We start from the raw sequence: 16,791 nt of genomic DNA on the forward strand, positions 1-16,791 counted from the left end.
TCCTTGCTGCCCACGGCAGTTCTTGATGAGACAGTCCTTGGTTTCAAATTGTTTATTGACCGTTCATCATGGAAAATACCACTTCCTCGGGATGGACCAGAGATTAGGTACCTTTTGCAGGAAGGAATGTCTGAGAAGGGAAGCTAATTGGCTAAAAGCCCATCCAGCTATCTCATTAGCATGGAGAACTCTGTTCTGATCTACAAGACCATTGTGGGGAGCGTGTCATGTGTTCCAGGCCAGGAATGTGGTAGGGAGCAGGGAGATGCCTACAGTCCGCAGATGGGTACCTGGGTCTCAGAACCCACGCAACCTTACCAAGTTTCCTGGCATGGTCCATCGCCCTACACACATCCATTTTCCATAGAGGACAGGGTAGAAAGCTACAGAGTAAACATATGTGAGACAAATACACAGAAGGATACAGAAACCCTGTCTCCGTTCACTGTTCTCCTTCCAGGCCTGCAAACATCAATCACAGTTCAGGCTAGAACCAAGTTCAAGTGGAGCTGGAGGCAGGACGAGGGCCTGTTAGAGACACCTGCATTTCCCACGGTCTTTCTCCTTCCCCTGCTGCTAACAGGGGAAGGATCCTTCCTGGTTGTTAATGGACAGCAGGCTAGACATGCTGTCCTCTCTCACTAGTTGAAAACACCGTATCTAACCAGGCAGCAATTCTGTATAACTCCTACTTTCCCAAAGCCAGGACACAACATCTGGGTGGAGTACCAGGGAGGGAACTGCTGAACAAGGCACTGAACAGGGAGCAAGGGGTTTTTGTGATGGAAGTGGGAGTTTTTAAAGAAACACAAGGACTGAGAACTCTCGGAATGAGTCAGGGTACTCAGAATGTTAAAAACTCAGTCATTTATTTCAAAGTATAAAGTTCAGGCCTGCTGGACAAACCCCACTACAGTCGACACTTACACATGGACACCATTCTACTGTACATTTAGGAAAGAAAGAAAATTAAAACCTTCAAAACCTAATAAAAATAGGGCAACCAACCTGCTACTGCCCAGTTAGCATTAGACCTTAAGGGAGGTCTTACAGCATCTTATTTACATTTCCAACTGCAACAAACAGAAATGGGGATGCGAGTTTCCTACAGGGACTGATTTTTACATTTACATTTGAAATGGTTGATAAAATCCTCAAGCTAGGATCCCCCAGAAGGTGTTTGATTGCTTTGTTCCCTTATTTACAAAAAGAAAAGGGGAGAGAGATAGTACATTTAAATATTTAAATGATAGGTAGGTATTCAGCTACTGCTAACATAGAAAACACAAAACAAAAGCTCAGACATGACAGAGCCATTGGCAGATGGGAGCAGTGACGGTCAGCTCCCCCCTCTCTGCTGACTCAAGGGGATGAGTTTTACAAATTAGTCTCCTGCTCCAACAAACCCCTCATAATTGCTCTAATCTTTATGTGTCCCTTAAATATCTTTTTAAAGTCATTTGCCCTGAAAATGATTAAGGAAGACAGAATCACACATGATTACACGGTTATTGTCTATAGTACAAGGACATGTGTAGTTCCATGAGAACCAACCAGGCCACCCAATCACTGGTAAGTGGGAAAAATTGACCATATTGAGGATACTGAAATGGTCTGAAGAGTCAGGAGAACACTTGGAAGGCTTTCTTTGTAGTACCTACGGGGTGAAATCACAGCGTGTCAAGAGAGGATGCCACACAGAGCATTCTAAATCATACAGTACTGGGACACACATGGGAAGCGGCATCCCTGTCATGTCCCACTGACACTAAGTGGCAACTGGGAGGATATTTAAAGCGTCTGGAGCAAGCCCCCAGAACACCTGTCCAACACTAGAAGAGAGCTCTGAAGAGATGCCTCACGCTTGCAAAAGTATCCTTTATCTGGCATAGGTGGGGGTCGGGGAAGAACACTTCTCTGTGAGGCAAATGCTATCCCAACAAGTATTTCCAAGGAAGAAAGCTCTGTTCCTTTCATAAAGTCATACTGCATCACACAGTACAGAAAGCACTCTGCAGATGTAGAAGGACGGACTGGAGCGGAGCCTGGAGCCAGGGACAGAGCCGCCGTGTAAAGTGAACTGGTACAACAAGCTGCTTCTGTATGCCCTTAGCCAGAACATAAAGAGGCTTACTCACACTTAAAACAGGGTGAAAAGGACTCAGACAAAGTGCAAATGAGGGAGTGACAGTCGGCTGTCACTGCTAGTTACTCGAGAAGCATCTGTCGCTTCATCTAGAGATTCCAGAAGTTTCCAGGATTCCCACTAAGACAACACTTACCAGTATTGTCAGGCTAAAAATGTAGCAAACTTGAATCCCCCAAAATGGGACAATGGAGCTTCTTTGTAATGCTTTGAGAAGAGATCCCAGGGTGGAAACTATCCCCCACTCTCCCCACAGTCAGCCAAAGACAAAGCCAGCGCCCCTCAGCACCCGCATTCTGCCTCACTCCTCCGGGAACCCAGCACCACTGCTGCCCGAGGAGGCACGCGTCCTGCTCGGTGAGCTGAGGAGACGATTCACAAGTGCATTTCCTCTTCACAACTAGTTTCTGTCTATACCTTCTTTCCAATCTGGAATAAACAGGTTTCTGTAATTACTTTCTACAGTAAATCTACATCTAGAGCCACTATTTGGGATTTTTTTTTTTCTTTGACAAAAAAACCACCCAAGTAAAAGCCAAAACAATAAAATAATATGAATTCCATTGGGCTTTCTTCACATGATTCTATTAACACTAGGAAAACTTTTCTAAAAAGAACTAGTAAATATAAAATAATTACTGAATATAAACAAACATAGTCATCCAGAGAGACTTTCAGTAGCGAGTGAGCAGACCTGCTGGTGAAGACCATTTTGAATATGCACTTTCTACTAGAGACAGGAATGATGCTGAACAGAAGACCAACACTGGACCCACACAACAGAAACACGCCTGGTACAGAGAGGTGCTCAGGTATAGTTAGAAAGTCATTTCTCCCTTTCCAAACCCTTTGCGGTGACCTGGGCAACCATTCCCCATGACCATGAGTCTCAGCGGTCCTAGCTGCATGACTGCTCCCCAAGCTGAACTTGTGGGAAGTGGGTCTCACATGCTCTCCTCTTTCTCAGAGTGACAGTTAGGAGCCATTTACACCTGCCAGCTGCAGGCTACCTTCATTCACCAAAGTTCACGCCAAAGATGATAGAACACCACCCCATGAAGTCAGCAAAGACAATTTCTTTCTAACTCAACGATTCCTTCTGTAAGCCAAGCCATCATAGAGGCAAATGCACACAGGGAACGGGGCTCCTGCTTTTAATACCAGGACAAGTGAACAAAACGGCTGGTGCAGCTTGCAAAGGTAGACTTTGCAAGGACTTAAAATACCATAAGGGAAGACAGCTCACCAGTGCCTTCAGACTCCAGAGGCCTCACTCATCCCTAAACACTTGGCCTTCCCCTCAGGTCTCGAAAACACCTGCCTGATTCCCTGCAGCTGCCATGCCTTGGAAATGCAAGGCTGAACCTGAGTCTGCTAACATTTTGAAGGAATAAGAACTAGTAAAGCAAGCAGATCTACCTGCAGTGTGGAATGACCCAGAGGGTAGCGTTTAGGCTCTACCCAGAGCTGATGCCACTTGGCACCACCGAAACCGTTCGTTCAGACTAAAGCAGGAACGACCTCCTGAGAATCTGAGGAGACTGAGCTTCGCCCTGGTCTTTCATGGAGTCTGACATGCACTGACTGCCTTTGAAAGACTCTATCCCATGAGTGCTGAGATGAACCAGGACTCCCTTCCGATTCTCTAGCAATGTAACATGGCTATTAAACAGGCTTCAAGAAAATTGTTCTTAAACAATATGGCCTATTTTATGCAGAGTTAAAAGATGGGCAAAAACAAAAATATGTTCTTAAAACATAACAGTAAGTCACAACTTACTGAACTGACCGTAGAGATGTCACGGAGGAGGAGAACACACATTCACAGTTTGCTCCTAAAATGCTTAAACGGTGTGGGGTTTTTGGTGGCAATAAAGACCCAATAAAAGCTGAAAGAGGAATTTACCACAATGGACGTGGTCTGTGGATTCTGTAGTTAAGGCACAAACACAAAAGGAGAAGCCAGATTAGGAACTCGGGGTGAGGCCACTGTTCACCTCGTCAGCAACTCAGAAGAAATCAAGGAATACACAGAGGGAATATCTCCTCTGCTCCAAGTCATCTACTTTAAGCTCAATACTTTTCTTTCCCTCCCGCCCTCCCTCCCTCCCTCCCTCCCTTCCTTCGTTCCTTTGGGTTTTATTTAGATTCTTTGACCTTCTAGCCTCCTCTGGAGGCAGAGTCCCGCCTGCTCTGCACCTCAGATTCGCTCAGCAGTATGCTTTCTTCTGGAAGAGAGGTAAATTTGAGAGGAAAACAGGAGATCACACTGTGATACACACACAACTAGAAATTTAAAAATTCAAAAAAAAGAAAATACACAAACACCCATACATATTCCCCAGTCTCAAAACCAAAAAGCAAGGAATAAATATACATTTCAAAACCCCGAAGTTTGAATTGTTCAGGGGAAGGCTTGCTTTATGGGCTGAATTTATTTTGCTTCCGGTTATAAACAAACGTAGTGTATACAGTCACCTGTCCGGGAGATCTTGCACAAGGTGGATTTTTACAATGAATTTCATGCACAAGATTAAAAACAAGCCCAAGATGTGAAACTTTCAAAAGTCGAAGCTACACGACTCCAAGGTCTAACTGTTCTGGGAGGAAGAGATCACGTCCGTGGACTGAGGGTCACAGAAAGGCCCAAAGCGGCCATAAATGTCCTTGGCGCGCACCGCAAAATAGTACTTGCTGCCAGACACAAACTGCGTGAGAGTGCAAGCCATGGGCAAGGGCAGGGCTTTCACTTCCCCGATCTTCTTCCACTGTGAGGGCACGGTGGCACTGGGCTCCTCGTGGTAAGCATAGAGATGGTAGCTGTCAACAGTAGCACAGCTTCGGTCCACTTCCAGGACGCTCCACGACAGGACAATGCCGTTCTGACTCTGAACTCTCGCTAACTTCAAGTGTGGTTTCTGAGGCAGAGAAGTGCTGGCAGCTTCCGGGGGCAGACGCTGGGGCTGTGGGGCTTCTGGTAAGGGTGCTGGATGCAGAGGGCGTGGGGGCTCCTAACGGAAGAAGAGATGGATTGGTTTCTAGCAATTCCTGAACAATTTCAGAAGATACCTTAGTGAGCACACAGCTATAAGCACTGGGGAGTGTGGGCTCGCAGACAGCACACACAGCCTTGGGTTGGCTACTCAACCTCTCAATGTCAGCTGCCACCCGGGCAGGAAAGCCTAGAAAGTCCTTCAGCAACAGCCTTAAGAGTACCCTGTGAGGACAAGGATATCAGCATCCTAGAGACACAATGAACAGCCACGGAGAACTCTCGGCCTTCCTACCTAACCTCTCTGAGAGCGGCACTTGTTCTTATACATCCTATGTATGTTCACCTATGTGCTAAAGTACTCCTAAAACCAGTTATAATCCTCTCACAGAACAATATGACTTTGTTTAAGGCTAAACTTAGAGGGAAATACTTTATTTTCTGTTCTTTTGTAACAAAATCCATTCCAAATACCAGTGCATCATTTAAGATAAACTAATGACAACACAGCAGTTAGATTTTAAGAAATACAAAGTCATAACGCAAGGGATTTACACCTGAGTTTGAGGCACTGTCTGTCACCTCAGAAGCCTGGGCCATCACCCTGTCTGTCAGAGTGAGCATCAGTCCTCGATCGGTACTGTTTTCCCAAGATAAGTTCGAGTTGTCTAAAATGACCCTCTACTAGAGGGAAGAAGAGCTCTCTCCTTCCTTTGATAATATTACTTTCAAAAAGGAAGTGGTAGCCAGGCAATGCTGACTAAGGCCTTTCATCCCAGCACTTAAGAGGCAGAGGCAGGTAGGTCTCTGATTTCCAGGGTCAATGTCAGCCTGATCTAAAGAGTGAGTTCCAAGATAGCCAAGGCTATAGAGAGAAACCCTGTTGAAAGAAAAGGAGGGCTGGGCATGGTGGCGCACACCTTTAATCCCAGCCCTTGGGAGGCAGAGGCAGGCGGATTTCTGAGTTCGAGGCCAGCCTGGTCTACAGAGTGAGTTCCAGGACAGCCAGAGCTACACAGAGAAACCCTGTCTCGAAAAAAAAAAAAAAAGAAAAGAAAAAAGAAAAGGAGGGATGGAGAGGGGGAGGAGGGACGGAAAGGAAGACAGCAGGAATGCTCTAGCAGCTTAGTGACTGAGGATGTCCAAAGGCAAGCATTGATACTTACATTGTGCACTTGTGGGGGCCTGTGATGCACCGTGAGCTGAGGCCCTGCTGATCCTAGAGTCAGTCCATTGTTTACAACGTACGTGGTTGTCTGAGGCACTCGAACTGTAACACCTGCAAAAAAAAATTGAGGGAAATATGAAAATTCTACTATAAGTTTGTATTCAGCCATTATAAACAGTAAAAACATTTAAAAAAAAAATTCAAGATGAGCAATTCCAACTGAAAAGTCTACATCAGATAAAAAACTCAAAAACCCAAGCTTCTCACAGACACTACTTCAGTGGCACTGCAGGCTGCATGCAGCAACGGGAAGGAAACAAGAAGTAGGAAGACATGACAATGACACCCAAGAACAGCACAGACAGAGATCCTCCTGAGGACGACTACAAATAAAACCCTACACCAACGTCCCTGCCCTCCAAGGTGGACGGCAGCTAAACTGGATGGAGCCAATGGCTCCAACGATCTGCAGACAGATGCTCCTACCAAAGCAGTCTGTCCTTGGGGCAAAGCTCAGCAGCGAGGAGCACACACTGCCCTTGCACAGGCCCTGAGCTTGGCTCCCTGCACCCACATCAGCCAGATCACAACTGCCTGCAACTCCTGCTCCATGGAGTGGAGCGGGACATCCTTTCCTGGCCTGTGCAGACACACACAGACACACACACACACACACACACACAGACACACACACATTAATAAATCTTTTTTTTTAAAAAGCCACCAGTCCTATGTTAGTTGGGGCTCCCACTCTCTCTCTCTCTCTCTCTCTCTCTCTCTCTCTCTCTCTCTCTCTCTCTCTCTCTCTCTCTCTCTCTCTCTCTCTCTCTTAGCAGTCTAAGCAGCTAAGGACACTCCATGCCCAGGAAGACTGCAGTGACATCACCAAGTTCAACCGAGTACAGACTTTAGAGCCGTGCCATCCACTGTCCCAATCACACTGGTCAGACATTCAGTATGCGACCCACACTAAGTGCCAGGACTGCTCTAGAACTCATTCATGACCCAATCACACAACAGCCTAGAGAAAATCCTTACAAACTTGAGAAACTTAAACCAGACTATGATCCAAAGATGCCATTTGGTTTAATTTCCCTTAGAAGAATTAATAATGGAATTACAGTTTTGTTAGACAGCTATATTTGTGTTCTTATTTTATAAATAGATACACACAGCTATACATTAGCTTTGTTTACATTAGCTATACATTTAGCATTCTAGGTTTATGTGCATGTGAGATGAGCATATGTAAGTGACTCCGACACTGATGTCAATTAAGAGAGGACGACAGAGGGACAGACAGACAGAAGAGTAGTAAAATTGTACTTCCTAATGTGACAAAGGCCACTTGTGTTTCACTTTTATTATACTTCTTTAAATTTTATATACCTTGTTTTTATATGCTATACTCTGTGATTAAGCCATGTATTCTATGATATTAATATACACATGCTAGTTTTATACAGGTTGGGCATAATTACTATTTAAATCAACTGATTTCCCTGTAATATTTGTGATGGCCTTTACCATAACTTCCCTTTTCTGGGCTAAGCCACAACTCATCATTCTAACTTCAGTCTGACTAGGTAGTAATCATTAAGTGCACACTTTTAAACCTCAGCAAAGAGGAGGCAGGGGCAAGCAGCTGTCTGCGAGGTTGAGGCCAGCCTGGTCCATAGCGCAAACTCCTATGCAGCCAGGGATATACAGGAAGCTATAAAACATCAATATCATGGGCTACTATAATAACAAAGTTAAACTAAAGACGATATAAAGACTAAAAATTTTATAGTATATATGTCAAATCTCTTTCTTTAGAACATAAGAAAGGCTGGATGTAGTGCTGTCACCCCTTTAATCTTAGCACTTGGGAGACAGAGGTATGTGGATCTCTGTGAGTTCCAGGCTAGCCAGTGATCTATGGTATCAGTAATTTCCAATATACTACATTGTTACTAATTATTCCATGCAAGTGTGCTGTTCCATATGTCCCTTAATATGATACTCTTACGTCATATAGAGTAGTACATACCCCTCAAAGCCATATATAAGAAAAGCGCCTCTTACTATTTTGAGGATTGACCTGGCGAACGGCAGGAGCCTGCATAACAGTTCCTCGTAGGGGAGCCTGAGTGGTTGGCGCTGGGAGAGTTGTATAAACCACTTGGTGGTTTGCAGGAGCTCTCGGTACAGGGAGTCTTGTGGTCACCTGAGTTACTGGACGATGCGTTACATTCACGGTGGTTGGAGCTAAAGGACACAAACAAAAGATACCAAGAATGTAGCCAATTCTATGTAAGGCGACATCATGAAGCAGCAATTACCATTACACAGAATCTAAGCACAGGAGAAAGGGCTGCCAGAACCACATGTGGACCACACAGCTCCAGCCCTCGCTCCAGTTCTGAAGGCCATGTGTGTTTCCCCTGCTCCAGGGGTCTGTCTAGCTGAGTTATCTATGGCGAGGAAAGAGGGAGGTCAGGCCACTGCCTACAAATAAGGGACAAGTTCCCGCTGAAGTCTCTCATCTCACACCAACCAGACTCATCACCTCAGTAGACTCAAGAGAAACAAAGCAGCAAAGCTCAAAGAACAGCCAAGGAGTTTATGACCCTGGCTCTGTGTGTGTGTGTGTGTGTGTGTGTGTGTGTGTGTGTGTGTGTGTGGTTTTTAGGGCACAGTTCTGCTCTTGACCATGTCACCATCTGCGTTGTGGCTGGCTGATGAGGTCATCTTTATCCCTCGAGCAGGAGCCTCCCCAGCACGTCTCTCATCCCATGGACTACCTGAGCAGGGTCTTCCCAGACTGTCACTTTTGGGGGTTGTGGTCTCTCTTCACTGAACTCAAAGCACACAAGCATTTTCCAGAAACTTTCCTGGGTGGTGCAGACGTAGAAGCATGTAATAGCTGAGAACCTAAGTCTCTGACACACAACCTCGACAGTGGTTATTAAACGCACAGTTCTAACACCCAGGCACTGTACATGGTGCTCCAGCAGACGTTAACACTGTACATGATGAAGCTGGGAAAAGATGGCTTTGGGGGGTACATGGTATGAAATTACTCTCTTCCTCCTTCCATGTGCATTCCTTTCTAAGGGTACCAGTGTCCACAGCAAAGCCTTATTGGAAGCCACATTTTATAATCTTGACATAAAACTTAATTTGTTTTTACATTTTATTTATTTTTTGTGTGCATGCGTGATGATCAGGCAACAATTAGGGTGAGATGGTCCTCTTCTTCCACTCTGTAGGCACTAAGGACTAAAGTCGAGCTGTCAGGCCAGCAGCAGGTGGCTTTACCTTGATCCTTGTTTGCACAACACTCCCCACCCCAGCCCCGAGAATGGACTCATTCGCTTACATTTGTTCTCCTCGGTGCTCCTCAGTGCTTGGAATGTGGGTCATGTCTAACCTAACGGGAGTGCTGTGTTCTACTTCAAGTTGGCAAATGCAGAATTCTAGTAAGGCAATAACTCACTATTAGGAAGACTCGAGTATGCAATCCTAAGAGTCAGTTTGAAGCCACTGTGACTACAAATGAGTTTAGGGCCATTCTGGGCTAGAATGAGACCCTTGCTTACAGAGAAAGTCAAAGAGTTGAAGATGAAGAGACGGCTCTGCTGTCAAAGGCTAAGCTCACAACCGAAAATAAAGCAAAACAAATAAAAGTAGAAGAAAATAATCATGTGTATCAAGAAACTAAAAATGGCAAAGTCAGTTCACTCATCCCTTCTTTACTGAATTCTGTGTTGTTACCATGGTAACACCTGAGCAGAGGTGAACTTGGCATTGACTGATGATGGCTTACTCTGATTCGGATCCACCATGCACATACAAACTCAAAAGTGGCACCATGGCAAAACTTAACAAGTAAGTGTGCTTCCTGGTCATCAGTAACTGTGATTCTTCCTGTGGCCTCCTTCCCTTGAACTTGAACCACAGCAAAAGACACACTGGTGCTCGTCCCTACAGTCCTGAGGTCACTGCAGCAGCGTGCACAGCACAGCCTGACTGTAGGAGGCATCTGCTAAAGGCCTGCTGGGTGACGGATGTGGATAATAATAATAATTATAATGAAAACTGTTTCAAGTTCTTCACAGACATGGCTGAACTGGCACAGGCATGACCTCCCAGTTGCGACCTCATAAAAGGAACCATGAAGGAAATAAGATGAAGAATCTTTAAGGTTTTTGAAATGCAGGCACAGTCTGGCCTGATAAAGATGCGGTGATGATGCTTCAACACTTTAGCAACTCCTGGCTTTGCTAGGGCTCTCAAAGGTGACTCCTTTGGTTCACTGACGTGGTAGATGAAATCACTGGCAAAAGAGGCCATCTCCTACCTACCTGCCAGCGCTTCCTACTTTACATTGAGTTGACATTTGATGCCAAGTACATTTAAAACACAGCTTCCAAGAAGGATCTTTAGTGAGGCAGTCCCAAAAATGTAGTAAGTGCAAAGCTTTTAAGTGGACATTCAACTACAGTTTATAACTTACTTATTAATTTTCGTCCTCAGCATGGGAAGCAAGACTCCTCCACCATCTGATGACAGCTACCACTGTATCTCTTTGCATAATGACACTTCCTTTTAAACTATACATGACCTACCTGTCACTTTAACTGCGGATAAGGTAGAAACACACAACTACTAAGCATTAAATGCAATGTAGCTATTTAGACAGAAAAATGGCATTTGAATATAAAGACCAAAATAAAACTTCTATGCAGAACACAGTCGCATAGCACATGGTGTTGGCTAGAGACGGCAACAGGATAAACAGTAGTTTAAGCGACAGGACATGCATATCTGAAAGGCAAACAATCCACCCAGGCACTACACTAAACTGCACGCACTTACTGCACCAAGAACGATCTCAACGATTAACACATGACTTGGTGAGCCATTAGAAAAGAATTTAGTCTCGAATTCTTCTGGCATTGTAGGTTTCATGGCTGAAATGTCATTTAGCTCACTCAGGAGGGTGCGCTTCTGTAAGCGATAATAACCTGACCTGCAAGAAGCCAGGCCTTCTGAACACTTCAGGTGACACAGGCTATGCAGTGACACTACCCAATCTTACCGTTTTTTTGAAATGAAACAGGTGAAATATTAGCATAGGCTTCCTGACTGTGCTGATTTGACCAGGCTTGGCCCCCATAGATTCAGATGTTTGAATGTTTGGTCCATAGGGTGTATCACTAGAGGGAGGTGTGGCCATGTTGGAGTAGGTGTGGCCTTGTTGGAGGAAGTGTGCTACTGTGGAGACAGGCTTTTAGGTGTCCTATATAAGCTCAAGCTACGTCTAGTATGGTAGTCTCCTGGCTGCCTTTGGAGCAAGTGTAGAAGCCAGCCCCAATTAAATGTTTGCCTTTGTAAGAGTGGCCTTGGTCATGGTGCCTGATCACAGCAACAAAACCCTAGAACACTGATATTATGGTAGGTTGGTTAAAACCAGCTTGAGCCTCAGACCCTGCCTCAGGAATAGATTGCTTATCTAGCATGCTTAAGGCCCTAGGTTCAATCTCCAACTTAAAAAACAAAATTTGACCAGTCTTGGAATGTCTTGTTTCTATTCAGAACAGTTATTATAACCAGCCTTTCCGTTCTTCGGAGTAGCAAATGACAATGACCCAGATATAGTCTCATTTATAATTATTCTCTACCCATGTTGCTCCTTAGGGCAGTAAGCAGAGCTAGGTCACATTACACATTCAAATCACAAACTTTCTCTTGAGTGGTATAAGAATTATCCTTAATATTTGGCTGATTCTTCCCCTTGCTTTCATAGCCAGTGTTCTACAAATGGGTTACTGAAGTGCCTGCGTGGTGACTCGGGAAATTTACCTGTAGGCAGAACATGGATGGTTGCCTGAGATGGTCCACTTGTGGGCACCCCTGATGGCTGAAGAGGTGGTGCTGGCAGAATGGGCTGCAAGGGTCGAGACACGGGCTGAGAAGTGCTCACAGTTGACGCAGAAGGAGGACTTATCTTCTTGGGATCTGTTAATTAAAATGTGAGACACATGAGTAATGGCAGAAGACACAGGTGACCCAGGCCCGACTTCCCTGACATTTACTCATCTGCTTGCTACCTGCACATCACATTGTCCTCTTCAGAAACAATGTTTTGCTGTTCTCATTATGTGTATTTTTGCGGATTTGAAAACTCAGTCAGGAGCTATTTAAAGAATAGTGGTTCTTAACAGATTCCAGTTCACACTTTTATAGAAATACAGTCATATTTTTCAATCAACAATCTTTGGACTCAATATATAATATTAACTTCATTGTAAAAATTCATGTATATATATTTATCAATGTACCAAAGACATTCTTTTTTTTTCCTAAATTATAGAAGGCAAGATTTCTATTTTTTATTATTAAACATTTATCTATTATTATATGTAAGTACACTGTAGCTGTTTTCAGACGCACCATAAGAGCATCAGATCTCATTACGGATGGTTATGAGCCCCCATGTGGGTGATGGGATTTGAACTTGGGACCTCCGGAAGAGGAGTCGGCATTCTTAACTGCTGAGCTATCTCTCCAGCCCCACAAAGGCATTCTTCTAGACAAATCGTAGAGTGAAGGTTTTAAATCTCAATTACGAAGAGTTGTTTAGATTTTTTTTTTCGAGACAGGGTTTCTCTGTGTAGCCCTGGCTGTCCTGGAACTCACTTTGTAAACCAGGCTGGCCTCAAACTCAGAAATCCGCCTGCCTCTGCCTCCCGAGTGCTGGGATTAAAGGCGTGCGCCACCACGCCCAGCTTAGATTTTTATGAGTGCTTGCTAATCATCATTATCTGTTTCTTAAAGTAAAAAGGCTTCACATGTCGAGACAGGCCTCTTACCATTAAAACACCCTGACATGGAGCACTCTGAAGAAGGTAAGCCAACTACTCTCTCTAGGAGTGGACCCTTGTCCACTTGTGTCCTACTGAACAGCTCTGGGTCCTTTAGTTTGTTGCAATAGGAACACAATATTCTTTAAAATGGGAAAATTAATATGACTCAAACGTGGGTCAATGAAAGCATCCTGAAGAGACTAGCACAGTGGCAGGTGGAATGCCCGGGACACGCATGGCCAGCTCTGCCCTCACAGAATCCTGCTTCAGTATTAATTTTTGTTCTCTAAGAATTCCTGAGAGCAAAACCAATCTACAAAAGCAAAATAAACAAAACTGAAAGTAAAATGATGATTTAAAACTCTTAAAATCACCACTATATACCAGTCATGGTTGTCATCACACCATCAAGAGGTCAGCCTTGATGAAGGACAGGATAAATGTCTCGACTGTACCTCAGCTTATACAGTTCTTCTGTACACTGCTTAGAATTACCTATCGTTACTCATTCTATTTCTCCCAAATCAACTGTCTTATACCCTAAAACATCACTTTGTAAGTTCACTTACTTCAAGATAAAACCAATTAGCATTAGATAAACACATTATCGTCATCATGTTTTTACATGTCTGTGAGCAAAGACACTTTGATAGCCAAAGAAATCTGAGAAATATCATACTGTGAATCATAGCTGGGCATTTACACTAAAAATTATCACAGTAAAGGCCAAATTAGTGTACATTAAAAAAAAAACATTGATTTTTCTAAATTTAGCACTTTTGCAATTAGATTTGACCCAGGAACTTTATTCATGAAACACTGCAGAATATGCCTCAGTATCTATCTATCCAACTTAGTTTCTGAACACTGTAACTAAGACAATTATTAGGGACTCTTGATAAGAATGATTATAAAACTTTGATTTTTATTTATATAGCAATTCAAAGGATGAAAATTAAATGGACAGACACTAGAAGGGGAGTGAAAGGGCCTGGAGAAGGAGAGGAAAAGAAAGAAGGGGGAGGTTAAAGGAGCAAGCAACCACCAAACTCGTTGTCTTGATTCCTGGGTCTCTTATTGATTCTGATGCTTCCTAAGTCTGCTAACTTGCTTCACATCTAGTATGAGGACGAGGTTTCATTTAAAAGAGCTCCTTTGCCTGTGCCGTTGGTGCTGTGTTCTCACTGCTGCCTCCCTCTACAGCCCACTCACACTCACTCAGGAGCTGAGTGCTGCTTTTAATTCTAATGTCAAAGACTCTCATTCTAAAAAGGATACAGAGAGATGTCCAGAGAACCAGAAGAACGAATAGAAATAAGTAGCAGTGTGTATGTGTGTATGGGGGGGGGGGGAGGACTTGAGGAACCGCTAGAAAATCCTAGAAGCCAAGAATGCAAGAAGCTCCCAGGACCCAGTGGAGATGACATTGGCCCAAATACCCAACAGCAGGGAAAGAGAACCTGAAGAGACCACGTCTAGTGGATAGACATGGCCCCAATGGAGGGATAGGGCTACCCACCCATCTAAAAATTAACCCAGAATTGTCCCAGTCTAAAGGAAATGCAGCAACAAAAATGGTGCAGAGGCTGAAGGAAAGGCCATCCAGAGACAGCCCTACCATGCAATCCATTTCATATACAGATACCAAACCTCAACACTATTGTTGGTGCCAAGATGTGCTTGCAGACAGGAGCCTGGTATGGCTGTCCTCTGAGAGGCTCTGCCAGCACCTGACCAAGACAGATGCAGATAGTCACCCTTGGCAACCACTGGACTGTGCCCAAGAACCCCATGGTAGAGTTGGTGAAGGGCTGAAGGACTGCCATCCCATAGAAAGAACAACAGTATTCACCGGACCCCTCAGAGCTCCCAGGGACTAAACCATCAACCAAAGAGTATACATGGGCCAGTTCATGGCTCCTGACACATATGTAGCAGAGGACTGCTTCATCTGGCATTAGTGGGAGGGGAGGCACTTGGTCCTATGGAGTTTCATGCCCTAGAGAAGGGGACTGCTACGGGAATGAGGCAGGAGTAGGGGGGGGGGGGCGGGGGGGAAGCACCCTCTTAGAGGCAAAGGGGAGGGACTTGGGGTGAGGGATTCATGGAGGGGAGACCAGGAAGGAAGATACATTTGAAATATAAATAAAATGATTAATAAAAGGGGGGGGATGTAGATACATCAACGTTACCCCCAGAGAGTTTCATCATCCTAGGAGGGGACCAGTCATGAAGCATGACTACAGAATCACTGCTCAGGTACCTTGTGTAGTTCCACTCTCTTCATCGTCCATCGTGAGATCAATGACACCACTTGAGTCACTGCTAGAAGCTTTTCCACTCTGAAAAATAAAACTTGTTTGATTCTGCAATGGAGCTGAAGCTACTAAAGAAATGTGTGGTAACAGTAAGGGCAAAGGAGCGAATGGCCTCGATCGAGCTAAGCCCCAAATCCCTTTATCTCAACAGTGTGGCAGGCCACCACCTCAGCACACCGCTGAGCACACTGGAGTGAGTAAAAGGCACTTGCTGCAAGCCCAGCCAGGACGGGCTCTCCCACAGGTTGTCCTCTGGTGTGCATGTGCATGCTGTGGCACGTGAGCACACATACGTGCAAGTACCCACACAAAACAGACAAACTATAGTGACTGTCATTAGTACAAGAAACATAATTTTCAAATATTTTCCACAGAAATTGTATTAGTTTTAGAAATAAAGCTGTCTGTTACACAGACCAACCAAAGTGCTTAGATTCTCTTAAGTGCTATGGGATTAAATACAAACATCCACTCTCTGACAATGGAAACTACAGATTTGTAAACACAAATTGGTTTAATTAAAAATTAAGTTTCTAGTCCTCAAGGAATGCAAAGTTACTTACTTACTATATTATTTACAAGGTCCAGCTTTCAAAATGCTACTAAATTTTGAAACAACAGATCACAGATATTACTTAACATGGAAAGAAAAAACTATATAGTAAAGTGGAATTTAACTTTGGACCAAAAAAAAAAAAAAAAGTCAGCACACCTTTAGTCCCAGCACTCGGGAAGCAGAGGCAGGCATGGATGGACAGTGCTGCTTCCAGGACACATGGGTTATTAAATAAAAGTCTCGGTGTTATGTGTGGAGGCCACCAGAACAACACAGACTCCCACCATTACTCTCCGCCTCCCTAACTGCATGGGAAGACTGTCCTGCTGGAGACACCACACACTCTGGTTGAAAGACATGGAGAAATCAATCTAGAGCTGACTGGAGACTTCCGCACTATGGCAGGCAGGCACTATGCAGGCCACTGGGAGAGGAAAGATATCAATGGTCTTACCCAGTATTGTTCCCTGCACGCCACAGTTCTGATCTGCCAGCTAAGTCACATGACATTCCCACTGGTACAATAGTAGCATGTCATGGTGACATTAGTGCCAGGGTATAAACAACTCCTTTCCAATTGGATTGCAGGTCTGCTCCACAGAAGGGAATGTGTCTGGTATTGTACACCTGGCCAAAGCCCATGGCTGGGGTTGGAGGATCTATTATTGTTGTTTGCTAAACTATCATGTTGTCAAACTGTCTTCTAAATATTTATGTTTCCAGCCATAGATCTGTACTGCTCTTGCCTTAGTCAGGG

General features: G+C 44.4%; 1 protein-coding gene and 1 long non-coding RNA gene across 6 annotated transcripts in view; both read right to left on the reverse strand.

The window, feature by feature from the left end:
* Positions 1-850: 850 nt before the first annotated feature.
* On the reverse strand, positions 851-4,229 carry LOC115031317 (uncharacterized). The gene is made up of 2 exons (XR_003836940.2): positions 3,927-4,229; positions 851-1,657 (listed from the first exon to the last, which is right to left on the reverse strand). It is a non-coding gene; the product is annotated as an uncharacterized LOC115031317 (long non-coding RNA).
* Positions 4,230-4,268: 39 nt separating this feature from the next.
* Atf7ip (activating transcription factor 7 interacting protein) overlaps positions 4,269-16,791 on the reverse strand; it is an 88,492-nt gene continuing 75,969 nt past the window's right edge. For all 5 annotated transcript variants that reach the window (XM_021165001.3, XM_085839833.1, XM_085839834.1 and 2 more), the window contains exons 11-15: positions 15,424-15,502; positions 12,157-12,312; positions 8,374-8,556; positions 6,305-6,417; positions 4,269-5,157 (exon numbers count right to left, since the gene is read on the reverse strand). In XM_021165001.3, coding sequence (XP_021020660.1) covers positions 4,738-5,157; positions 6,305-6,417; positions 8,374-8,556; positions 12,157-12,312; positions 15,424-15,502 — 951 coding nt within the window. In that variant the 3' untranslated portion in view covers positions 4,269-4,737. The remainder of the gene's footprint in view (positions 5,158-6,304; positions 6,418-8,373; positions 8,557-12,156; positions 12,313-15,423; positions 15,503-16,791) is intronic.

This window comes from Mus caroli, unplaced genomic scaffold, assembly GCF_978045245.1.
Source record: "Mus caroli unplaced genomic scaffold, Mus_caroli_1 scaffold_7, whole genome shotgun sequence".
Lineage (NCBI taxonomy): Eukaryota > Metazoa > Chordata > Mammalia > Rodentia > Muridae > Mus > Mus caroli.